The sequence below is a fragment of the Pseudopipra pipra genome, chromosome 10, assembly GCF_036250125.1.
Source record: "Pseudopipra pipra isolate bDixPip1 chromosome 10, bDixPip1.hap1, whole genome shotgun sequence".
Classification (NCBI taxonomy): Eukaryota; Metazoa; Chordata; class Aves; order Passeriformes; family Pipridae; genus Pseudopipra; species Pseudopipra pipra.
The window spans coordinates 22,415,347-22,427,850 of record NC_087558.1 but is presented as its reverse complement, the minus strand read 5'-3'; the positions used below and the strand labels follow the sequence as shown (position 1 = coordinate 22,427,850).

The 12,504-nt window shown below is 49.9% G+C and overlaps 1 protein-coding gene across 5 annotated transcripts in view; it reads right to left on the bottom strand.

Moving 5' to 3' along the window:
- Positions 1–175: 175 nt before the first annotated feature.
- PPP2R3A (protein phosphatase 2 regulatory subunit B''alpha) overlaps positions 176–12,504 on the bottom strand; it is a 55,014-nt gene continuing 42,685 nt past the window's right edge. For 4 of the 5 annotated variants that reach the window (XM_064666690.1, XM_064666689.1, XM_064666691.1 and 1 more), the window contains 6 exons: positions 11,751–11,799; positions 11,157–11,246; positions 10,021–10,196; positions 9,391–9,509; positions 7,900–8,006; positions 176–4,296 (listed from right to left, as the gene is read on the bottom strand). In XM_064666690.1, coding sequence (XP_064522760.1) covers positions 4,200–4,296; positions 7,900–8,006; positions 9,391–9,509; positions 10,021–10,196; positions 11,157–11,246; positions 11,751–11,799 — 638 coding nt within the window. In that variant the 3' untranslated portion in view covers positions 176–4,199. The remainder of the gene's footprint in view (positions 4,297–7,899; positions 8,007–9,390; positions 9,510–10,020; positions 10,197–11,156; positions 11,247–11,750; positions 11,800–12,504) is intronic. The other variant, XR_010433187.1, reaches the window with a different exon arrangement.

Sequence of the window (12,504 nt, the reverse complement as noted above, 5' to 3'; positions counted from 1 at the left end):
GGTAAGTGGTCATTCTGCCTTGTCCTGGTGTTTGTGAGAAGAAAGCCTGGAATTCTGGCTTTGCTGACTTTGGCAGATGTGCTGATGTGAACTCACCAGAGCAGGGAAGGTGATTTTGGGACAGCAGCTGGAGGTGGAGTGAACAGTCACACTCTGCCCCACCACTATGGACAGGTTTTCCTTTTAAAACTCAGAAATCCTTTATTTGCCAAAAAAAAAAGAAGAAATTACGAAGTAAAAATACAAAGATCAAACCATGCCAGCACAAAATGTCTCCAAAACTACTTTTACAAAGTATGAGAACCATTATTATTATGAAATGCTCAGTTTCCAAGCCCCTGCCCCAGTGACACAGCCAGGAGAGGAGCACAGAAGGGGAAGCTCTGTTCATGTTTTCCTTACAGTAGCTCGTGCTGGTCACTGAGGTTCAAGGTTTTTTGCATAGCCCTGATCTAGAAACTCCAGATCCAGACTGTTAAAACCACACTTCCATGAGCCGTTTTTTAGCCTTTTCAGGCTTATTTTGTTTCAGAAACTTAAGGCCTACTGGCCTTGTTAGAGCATCTCGAGGGAGCTCCCTTAAACCCTTCCTTCAGGAGCGCAGGAAGGCTTTGGAATCCCTTTGCTGTCCCTGGCTGTGCCACTCCCAGGCAGGGGGGAGCTGGGGCAGTGCCCGGGCTTTGCTCCCGGAGCTGGGATGCAGCAAGTGCCGCTGAGGGGTGGGAGGAAGGAAGCAACAAGGCAGCAGCAACACTGTGATCTCAGCACTGCACAGACACCACACGGGGGACACAGAGTCCAAAGCAGGGGGGTTTGTAAGGACAGGGGACGGAATTTTGCTGGACAGCAGCAGAGCAGAGAGAACAAACAAGCACAAAGGGATTTTTATCGAGCAAATCTGAATTTACTCACTTTTCTGACCACTCCTAAGGAAAAAGGGGTCCAGCTCAAAACAGAGCTCAGTGTGAGCCGGGTTTGCAAGGAAAAAGGCAGGATCTGGCTTTAAAAGGCTGCAGCATCTCAAGTGGCACTGACAGGAGGCAGACTCAGAGCCAGGGGGGCTCCTCCAAGCCCTCAGGGCAGGGATTCCTTGGTTGCTTGGCTCCAGGAGCTGGCTGAGCCCTGAGGCTGCTGTGGGCACAAGCATCCTTGTCTTTATCCCAGAAAGAAAAGCTCAGAAGTAGGATGGGAGCTCCCAAATCTACCTCACCTAAATCCTGCAGAGTTTAATCCTCCATCCAGAGGAGCTGTGGACAGGGATGAGTCCCAAACAGGGTGCAGGAGACCTTCTTTCCTAAAGCATCTGTGCCTGCTGAGTTACATTTTCAAGTACATTGGTGACAGGGAATGGATTCCTACTCCTGGAGTAAATAACTTAAATTCCTGCAGGTTTTGCACTGCCACCACAAAAAGAGTGACTTCTGTAACTTGTTCTAATATATAATGCAAAACATTTGCTGCAAATTGTTTTTTTCCTGGATTAGCTTGTGTTGACCTACCAGGGAGCAGGAATTGGGTTTGGATTCACTCTGCTTTGCTGTAGCAGCAGTGAAGCTCTGTCTGTAGAAGAGAGGGGCTTTGGGGGCCAAAGGGCTCAGCAGAGCAGCTACAACCTCCTGGGTCCACTTATTGAAGCCAAAGCTTGGGAAGGCAATTGGGGAGTTTTACCAGGCTCCAGGCACTGAGTTCTCCAAAGAAAGGCACCAGTCCAGGCTGGGATGGTGGGAGATGGGAGCCTGGGAAGATGGATGGGTGGAGTTTAAGCCCCTCTGCAGAAGGAGGAAGAGCCTGAAGTGGTGGGTGACTGAGGCTGGAACACCCCAGTGCTGCTGGAGCTCAAAGCTGGTGATGCTGCAGGACCAGGGGGTTCCACTTGGGCCTAGAACAGGGTCAGGTTCTTCTTGTGCTTTGAGGAATCTTTGTCTTTGGAGAGATCTAAAAGGTTATCCAACTGAAAGGCCCCTCTGGGGCCTGGGAGTCAGGGAAGGGCTGAATTCCTGCTCCAGGTTCTTCCCAGTAAAAGGTGGATGGAGCTGGGTACAACCAACAGTTGTGGGACTTCCATCCTGTGGTCGTTCCCCAGGTTCTGCTGCATTTGGGCCTTTGTGGAACGAGCCCCAGGGAGGGTTTTCCCCTGCAGGTTCCAGTGATGGAGATGGATTCAAACCCCCTGTGTGTTTGCTGCATTCCCAGAGGCTGCTCCTGCTCTGGTCAGTGCTCCCTGCTCACAGCTGGCATTATGGAATGCAAGTCACCCTGCAGGGCCTTTGCCAACAACCTGGGCATCCGAAAGTTTCTACATCCCAAGCCCAGGATCCTGGGGGGTATGTGTGCCCCTGGATAAAACAGCAGCTTTGGTCAGGAAAAAGGAACAGATCTCTGAGCCCAGTACAACTGAAAACTGGCTCTTGTTCAGATTTGGATCTTGAGGGAGCTCCTGACCCCAGCGAGGCATCACCACATCCCACTGGACACTGGGAGGCAGGTGCTGGGCTCCAAAGGCTCCTGGACAAGCTGAGGCCACACTGGAGTGATCAGCCCATGACTGATTTGGTGGTTAACTCCTGGAGGTATCACAGGGATCAGTGCTCCCTTGTGCCAGTGTCTGTGGGGACACACACAGGGGCTCTGCTACCTGGAAGGGCCTGCTGGGAGAGGGGATCCTGGGAATCCTGGCAGGGATGCACACAGGAATCCTGGTAGGGATGCACACAGGAATCCTGGTAGGGATGCACACAGAAATCCTGGTAGGGATGCACACAGGAATCCTGGTAGGGATGCACACAGGAATCCTGAAGGGATGCACACAGGAATCCTGGTAGGGATGCACACAGGAATCCTGGCAGGGATGCACACAGGGATCCTGGTAGGGATGCACACAGAAATCCTGGCAGGGATGCACACAGGAATCCTGCAGGGATGCACACAGGAGGCACAGCTGGATGCTCTCCAGGGAGGGAACAGGACACACAGTGCACACACCCCAACCAAACACTGGGGGGGCCCAACTCTGACAGTTACAATAAAATCTGCCAGCTGGGAAGGCAAGGCCCAGATCTGTTTGTGCATCCCTGGAACTGGTAAGAGGATGTTGTAACCCCCTGGGAACCACAGACAGGCACTAGTTGGCTGGGAGGCCCAGCTCCAGCAGTGGGTGCTGTCAGCAGAGACACCAGTTGGGATTCTGGGGGGAAGTCAGTTTAATTTTTTCGCACTTAAAGCAAGAACTCATTAGTTACAGCATTTCCTCTCTGACTCTGGGGCTTAATTCACGGGGAGAAAATAAATTTTTGGCAATGACACAGACTAATTCCTTTACTAGTTAAAAGGTTGGGTTGGTTTCTCTCTTCAGTGTCTCAGCTGAGGCTCTGGGAGAAGGCTCCAGGTCACAGAAGGCTCTGGGGAGGAGGAGAACAGGGAATGGACGGGACTGGGGCACCGCAGGCACAGCAGTTTAACACACCAGCTCAGCAGCAGATGTCCTTTTCTTTTGTAAATACACTAAACCCCACCTGTACAAAGCAGAATTCTACAAAGACAAAACACTGGACAGAGGCAGATCATCTTATGCCCAGTAGAAATGTGAACTGTATCTCCAGTTCTCAGAGAAATGTGCCATCGTGGAGGGCTTGAACTGTCCACACTGGGGCACCAGGGAAATGTGTCCAGTACCACGTGGAGGAGCTCGTGGTTCAAATCACAGAGGGACTTCACTCTCCCTTCATGTTGCCTTCATTTCCAAGACATGAAGAGCAAAAAGGACTTGACTGTGACTTGTGTTTTAAAAGATTTCTAGATGTAAATTGGAGTTCATTTGGCAGCTCTTTGTCACTCCTGGTGTAAAGTCAAGGGGAGGGGATGGCACAGAGCTGAACTGACTGTCAGTGCTGCATGCAGCTGGCACAGGCAGCCATTAGATGCTGGCATTTATTGCACATCTGGGGACACAACAGAATTCATCTAGAAATGAAACAAGGTGCCATCACCATTGGCAATGAGTGTGCACGAGAGCACATTGTAAAAAGCCTTTTTATAGAAATTACCTTATTGCAGTTACACAGGGAGAGAAAAAGGGTTCTCAAGTTACAGTGTACAAATAAAGCACATTGTTCCAATGCTGGACTTAAGAAAACCCCCAAGTGCCTTGGGACTGAATGCTCTCCAGTTTGAAAGAGATTGGTTAAGTGTCTTCCACTTCTCTATGCTGAGAGATCTGAGAGAACTAGCTTGTCTGACTTGTCTCCAGTTTCAGGGGGAGATAAGACTTCATCTGTATCATAGTCTTCTTCACATGATCTGCAAAGACAAAAGGTCTGTCTTTAAAAGCTGTGTTTTGGATGTCAGGTAAGTTATTTCAGTGGCTAACAGACAGGAGCATGCAAGAGGTGAAGCTCGAGGAGGGTGTTCCTAAGGCACTGAGAACAGTGTGGGCAGTCCCTCTCAGAGCTGCCAGGGCTCTGTGCTTCCATCCATCCTCCTTTGGAACTTCCAGAACCAATTTTCACTGGTGTTCAGCAGGAGAAAATTTGAATCCAGTTTCAGTAACAATTGTCAGTAGCTCCCAGAGCCTTAACAGTTCAGGGCAGAAATAAAGTCAGGCCCCAGAGGAGGCTTGGCCTGCCCAGAAACACCTGGTGTGCAGAGCATCTTCTGGCTCAGGTGTGTTCTGACAGCACAGCACAACCCAGCCACACTGGGTGTCCCTCTCTCACTCAGGCTGAGGTTTGATATCCAGGACTTGCATTCATTGCCTGAGGAGATTTGCTGTGAACTCCCAGCTCAGGCTCTTGGGTCCTGTGTCCTGCACAGGATGTTTTTGGATGTTTCAGTCTCAGCACACTCCAGGTTAGTTTCTCAGCGCTCCCCAGAAAACAAAATTCTTCCTTATGTTCTGAAAGCAACACTGCTCACCAAGGAATTGCTGGAGCAGGTGTTCAATGGCCAGCACAGGAACAGCTCCAGTGCAGCTCTGGGCTGCAAAAGATGAACTCCTTTAATACCCCAGCATGGATGTGCCAAGGAGGAATTTTCTACCACTTCCTGTGGTGTTTCTGCCTTCACTACCCCAACCCTGGAGCCTGTCAGTGTGTCCTGCTGGGGGAGGATGCTGTGCTGAAGGTGGATGATCCCTGTGTGGTGAGGGGACACAGCAGAGAGACCTTCCTGGACAACATTTTCATCCACTCTTCCCAAAGGGAAGCACCTGCTTAGTAATTCTGCCACCTTCTGGATTCCTGCATAAGTGGGAGAAGGGAAACAATGCTCTGGGTCCTACCAGTGACTGTTCTGACCATGCAAGCCAGCTTGCCAGAAAATATGCAATTTGCCCACTTTTTGCTTCACTGGTCCCTGTGGGCAAGCCCTGCTTCCCCCACCCAGGAATGGACTGGGAATGTTTGGAGGTGCCTCAGCTTCTCTAATCACTCCTTGGTTTATGATGCAGCTGAGGAAAACTCTGTACTTCCATGTGAATACTGTTGTTCCTTTTGCACCTCCTTTTCCTTCAGCTTTACTGACTTCTGGTAGCTTTGTTCCTCCTTCTCCTGCACGTGGAACGTGGCCTCTTCCACAGATTCACACATTCACCAGCACTTGGAGCTCCATTATAAATTGTTTTCCATGTGCTTTTTGCTCCTGGACTAAACCTTCTCATATCTGCTTCAAAAGGGGCTTCCCATTGCTCTTTCCCAGGTGAGTTCCTTTTCCACTGCACTGTTTTGCTCCTTAAGGCTCAACAGTGCCTGCCTTTCCCATCTTGGAATAAATGCCTTCCACCTTTATGGCCAAGAGGCATCCATGGGATGCTTTTCCACAGGATCAGTACTAAAGACAGTCACCTCCTGTCCTTCCAGGCCAGTTTCAGAACTCTACAGTCCCATAAAAACAAATATGGGCTCGTGCAGTTAAACACCCATTCCTCAAGATTCAGCTCTAGCTTGTTCAGAGGAGGCAAATTACCCCAGGGAATTCTTTGTCCTTCCTTCTGGCAAACACACATTTTGGCTCTGGGTGGTTCAGAGATGTCCTTCATCCCCCTTTCCCGCCTTAACTCTGCAGGGTTCAGGGAAATGAGCAGCTGAGCCATCAGGTGACTTGAGGGAGACAGGGAGAATGGGCTGGGCTGCCTAAACCAGCACCAGATCCTGTGCCTCTGTACATCTGATCCTGTGCCTCTGTCCCCCTCTCCACCTCTGGGATGCTCTGCCTTTTGCCCTGGCTCCTTGTTGCTCAGAGGAAGGGGATGTTTTCCTGTCAGCAGCTGATATTTCCCACCCTATGGAGAAAGATCTCTTTCCATGAGGGCAGCTGTGGTTTCCATGTCCATCAGCTGGCTGAGGCTGTCACAGTGAACAAAGCCATGCCCACTGCTGCCCCAGCCTGGCTAATCACACCTGGCATCCCACAGCCTGGGACACAATCACCAAATCATCTGCAGGTGCTGAATGATGGTTGTTTTCAAATGTATTAATAAGACAAAGACCAACTTAGCCAAAAATCTTCCATTCCCTCAGAGAGCTCATGAATTGTCTTGGTTTTGTCCCCGCTCCCTGTTTCTGTCACCCTCAAAGGACAGCACCAATAATGGATGTGTGAAAACTCAATGGCTGTGTCTGGCAAATTTGTCTGGGCATCCAGCTCTTTGTTTTTCCTTTCCCCTTCCTTTTTCCCTGCGTGGTCTGTTGCTATGCTCCACAAATGAGATCTAATCCTGCTGCCATGACTACAGAGCTTTTCAGGGGCTCTTAAAAGCAAGCAGCAAGGTTCTGCCATGCTCTTTACAGGAAGACACAGAGCTGCCTCAGACAAACTCCACACATCTGACATCACCTGCCGCTTTTCCTCTGGCTCTGGGGAGTCTGGGGAGTCCTGCACAGCTTTAATGGCAGCCTCCTGTTCCCTCTCTGTGCTGAGGACACAGGTGTTGCAGAGCAGCTGCAGGGAATGCAGCAATTCCATGTCCATCCTGCCTTCCCTCATCTGCCATTGTGAAGGCCACAGAAAGGCAGCTCAGAGGGGATGAGGGAACAGCCCATTGCTGTTTGGATGCACATCACAGGCAGGGAGGGAAACAGCTCTCAATGGCTCTGCAAATCTCTGTGGCTAATTAGTAGGTGCTACTGTTATCCCAAGCAATTCCCAGGGGGGGAAGTTTTGACAATGATGCAATCTTCTCAGTGCTCTCATGGCTCTGCAAGTGCTGTTCAAGGGATGCAATCCTGAATCGTGCAAGATTAACATGGGGGAAGCACTCCTTGCACGTTTGTTATATAAACCTGGAGACTTCTAAAGAAATATTCTCAAGATACCAACCCAGACACAAATCAAAAAGGTGATTATACTGAGTCTCCACATATCTGCAGGAAGCCCTTGCACACAGAGAGATTCTGGAGCAACTGCTCTGCCTAAATTCACTGACTAAAGATAGCTGGTGTGTCTGTCCAGAATTTTACAAAGGCAGAAACCTGGGTATAGGTATTGCAGAAAACAAATGTATTAGAGAAAAAGTCTCAACAAACTTAGTCAATGAATGAAAACGTTGAAATACAGCTTATGGAGAGCACGGACTAACAGGCATAAAGTTTGGCAGAAAGTAAAATTATTTGACCAAAGAAAGTCTCTGGGAGGTGTAATAAATGTATCAGAGCTACAGCTTCTCATCTGTGACAGTGTGACATGGTCAACACCAGCAAAAGTCACTGGATAGATTTTTTTTGTATGGTTGCCAAGGGAAAAAGGCTTTGTCCTTTCTCCCAGCTCTCTTCTTGGGTGTGCGGAGCTGATTCAAATCCACTTTTTAGTCCACTAATCCATTCCCTCTGCTGAAAGTGGCACCCACATGCTCCTCCCAGCCCCCAGCTGGGGGTGCAGTGTCCCTGGGCAGTGCCAGGCCGTGCTCACCCCTCCTGCAGCGGCTCGGTCCCGGACTCCTCGGCCACCAGGATCTCGTACTCCTCGGCCGCGTACCTGTCCCAGTCCGAGGGCTCGGGGCCGTCACTGTCCACGTCCTGCAGAGATCACACAGCCAGGGACTGTCACAGCCAGGGACTGTCACACCTCCCTGCAGCTCTCACACACAGGCACAACAGCAATTCCAGCAACAGAAAGCAACTGGATAGAAACAGCCACTCGAAAATGGCCTTAACTGAGAGACCCGCAATTACCTCGGAGTATTTGAACATCAGCACATAAAGGGCTATGAAAAAATACATCTTGCAGTCTGTAAGTTCTAAGACCTGAGCTGCCAACAAACTGTATCTGCTTCATCTCAGCAGGGCAATAACCACACACTTGCTTTGCCCTGGCTCAGCACGCCCCGTGTCTGTGCACTTTGGAAGTGGCTGAAGAACCTGGGGGGTAAAATCTTTTCATTAAGTGTTAATTGTAACTGAACTTTAGAGGGACTCCTCACTGTTTGCTAAGTTTGGGCAAGTTCGAGAGAAGATTACAGGATAACATCCCTATAAACATTTGGCCCTCTGCCAATTACTGTAAGATGGTTATTCCCCAGCCCTACTTGACTGCTCTTATGATGATCCAGTTTAAACAAACAAACAAACAAACAAACAGGGTGGTTCTGGCTTGGGATATATTTGAGCCTTGAATCATGGAACCACAAAGTTTCTCTTGGAGATTATGTGGGAACAGCTGTGAGGGAACCAGAGTTGGTTTTGGCATCCCCTCCACTGTACTTTGAGCAGATAAGAGGCTTCTGGGAGATACTCAATAAGCTGCAGTCACATCTGGCTTCCCTGGCTGTGCAGGGGGAGCCACAAGTGAGGGCCTTCACACCAACAGCTGACAAAACTCAAGTCTTTGAACATCCCACAGTTCATGGGGAGCAGCAGCTGCCAAATCCCAAAGCTACACCCTCCTCCTGTATTTTCTTTGCTTGGGAAGAGAGGATGATGAAGGACAGAGCAGCCAGGCTGAGAAGCAGGCAAAATCTGCAACATCCAAACCTTCCCTGTGGGCTGAGCCCCCTCTCAGCCTCTGACTCAGGGCAGCTCAGTAGGCTCTGGGCGTTCTCCCTTCACCCTCACACTACACTCACTGCCAGTGCTGGTGCCAGAGGGGCAGGGATGGCAACCACATCATGGAACAGCAGCAGAACTCGTGTGGGGAGGGACCCAGGAGGGCTCCAGTCCCAGCTCTGCTCAAACCAGGACTTGCTGTGAGGACAGATCGAGGGGCTCAAGGCTTTGTCCATCACATCTTGAAAAGCTCCAAGAACAGAAGCTGCACAACCCCTCAGGGCAACCTGTCCCAGTGTTTGACTGGTCTACTTGTGAAAAAATTGTTCTTATATTCAGTTGGACTTCCCCTACATCCAGGAGCACTAAAAGGATGGGTTTGAGAAAGCTTGTATTTAGGAATAAAGGTGATTTATACCTTTTGCACTGCAAAGGGATCCCTTTGTTCATTGTCCAGGTATTTCTCTAAGTTGAAGAAGGTGTTGAAGAACACATGAGCCATTCTGCACCTCTTCAGGTCTCGCAGGGTTACTCTTCCTACAGAAAAAGAACTCACATGATTGTGCTTCTGAGTTCTTACTTAGTGGGAGACTGGACCTTGTCAGTCTCAGTTTTAACTTTAACATCAGCAAGCTTCAGTATTACAAAATTTCTTCCCAACTCAGTCAAGGATTTTAACATTATTCAGTAAATGGGTGTGTTTCTTAGGCTTAAATCTCACATACATATGGAGGTCTCTGACATTCATGTGAGATGGGAAAGAATGTGAAAGAAAGTCCAGTTTCATAATTTAGACTGTCAGCACATCCCACAGCTGGAACACAAAAGACATGTTGCTCCAGTTCCAGCAAGTTAATTCACAGTGTCTCTTGTTTTAGTCTTTCAAGCCTCCTGATGGCACAGCCAGCCCTGTGCAGTGACTGTGCAGTGGCTGCAGCTCTGGCACTCCAGCACAGGGCTGTACCTACAGACTGGTCACACAGGGACATCTCCTTCCCAGTTCACCACTGACCAGAGAGGAGGAGAACTCTGATCAAACAGGACTTACCTTCCCTCTCTGGCTTAACAAGGTCCAGCATCTGGCACAGCAGGTCCTGGAAGGGCAGGGGCTCTATGCCCATCACCTCCATGCGCTCACACTGCTCCTCGTAGAAATACTCCAGCTCATACATGGACAGCACTCCATCCCCATCCAGGTCCATGCACCTGAACCAGTACTCAATGCTGGCAAAGGAACAAGGACAGGGAGAGCTCAGCACTGCACTACAAATCCATCCAGATTGCAGCAGTGCACATTCCCCTTCTCCCATCCCCTAAGGCTCCTCTGCCCAAAAGCTGGCACAAACCCAGGGATGAAAATATCCTTTGGGAAGGGCCAGGGCACAGGCCAACACCCAAAGCACATCCTGGTGGTCTCCCAGGTGGTTTGTGAGCACAGCCCTGCTCACGACCTGTTTCACCTGGCAGCTGTAACAGTGCCCACTGTGCTGAGCCCGAGGGGCTCACGCAGGTCAGAGTGTCCCTGCCCAGCCCAGCATTAAGAATTGGCCAAATCCAGCCAAGTCTGAACCCAGGGCACTGGGGGACCCTGGTGAGGGACAAGGCAGGCACGGTGTGCTTTGCTCTGCTCCTTTAGACAGAGGGCAGTGCTCCCAGGCAGCCCACCCTGCATGTCCCCACCTCTGGGTGCTCCAACCCTACATTATGAATTCTTCTCATTCTTATGCAGAAGACTCCTTGTCCCAGTAATCACACACAGACCTGGATGAGCTCTGGACAGCAGTCTCCCCCTGGCTCTACAAACCAGGCCATGGGCAGGTTTTACAAAGGGACACAGTGAAGGTTCCCCACAAACCCTTCCTGCACGCTCGGTACACGTGTGAAGGGAACGTGCCTCACCTCTGCCAGCTCCTCAGGGGTTCCACCCCAGAACTAGTCCTTCATGGCACAGGGGAACCAAAGGCACTGATGACTACCAAGACATTTAACATTACAAGAAAACTCTGCCTCTACACAATTTCTCTTCAAGAAAGGCAAATGATCTGATCAAGAGTTGACCATAAGTTGCTTTCCTCCTAATGGAACCCAAGCTGCCGTCTCTTGGAGAGAGTGGTAGGTCACAGAAGTTTCTGGATCTTCTGTGCTCATCTCAGTACTTTCACCAGACACAGAAACCAGTCAGACCTTGTAGCACTCCTTTTGTCCTCCTCCGAAATCAGAAGCCACACAAAATCCGCATAACTCATCCTGCCTTCCTTCTGAACCTCAGTGCCTCTGGAACACACAGCAGGAAAACAGTGTTAAAACCCACCAGGCTCCTAAATACTCACAGTGTCAGCAAACATATTTTTCAAAAGTCCCAAATCATCAGTGAGAGAAAATGGGGCATCACCACCCATTCAGCCTGTACCCCCTGCACCTCCAGCACCAGGCACAGCGTTTGCTGTCACTGCAGAGCTGAGGCTCATCTACCACATCCCCTCCCACTGCAAGGGCTGGGCTCTTTCACCTTCCAGAGACTTTCCAGCATTGCTCTCCAGCTATCCCTGTGCAATATCACCCAGCTATGTCCACCATCCCATCCCACAGGATTTTGTAATTTGTTTTCTTAAGATACCCAGAAGTCTCTCTCCATTTTCAGGCAGCTCCAGCTGTAGCACCCTGTTGGAAACCATTCTGATCAGTGGGGGTTTCTGAGAGTAACTTGCATGTCTAAGCAGCCTCACAGGAATTCCCTTCCCCAAGCAGGAATTCCCTTCCCATCCCAGTCCCCCTCACCTCACCACAGCGCCACTGAATATTCGCTCAATTATCCTGTTGGATAAAGCTGGGAACAGAGAAAACACGGAGAAGATGAAGCCACAGGTCAGAGGAATAACTGCAATCAGTTGTTTATGCTGAATCTACACAAAGCCATTTCCCATTGCCAACAGAATGCACTGCCTGTACTGCCTGTCTGACCTCTCTCTGTTCAGCAGCATTTTATAAAAACCAAGGACGATTCTCCCAGTGGGTCTGCCTCTGTATCCTCCCAAACACCACACTGTCCCACGAAAATGGCAACTTTTATCTGGATCCTTGGACATGGGCAGTTACTTCTGCTCTGCTGAAGAAGGATTTGTCACATAAGCAACCCTATTGGTAGCAGGAGACTATTTCAGTGTGTACTGCAGTAGAAGTTCAGTTACCAAGACAAAATAACACACCAAATGCCACAAAACACTTCTCAGCAGAGCACAGGCTGTGGTAACCCCCAAACCTCCTGTGCAACAAACCCTCCCCTCCACACTCCAGCCTCCCAGCAGGGACCAAGTGTCCCCTGTCACCTCTCCATCCTCACCCTGCCCAGCCCTATGATCACCACTCCTGACCCTGGGACTGCCACACTCACCCAGAGCCCCCATGGCCTTCCACAAACACCTGCACTTGGAACACAGGGGCTTCTTAGCCCTTTGTGCATTTGTATTCCATTAATTTATCCATGGTCCTTGAACCCTTGAAAACTCACAGCACCTGCTCAGCTTGTGGAAAG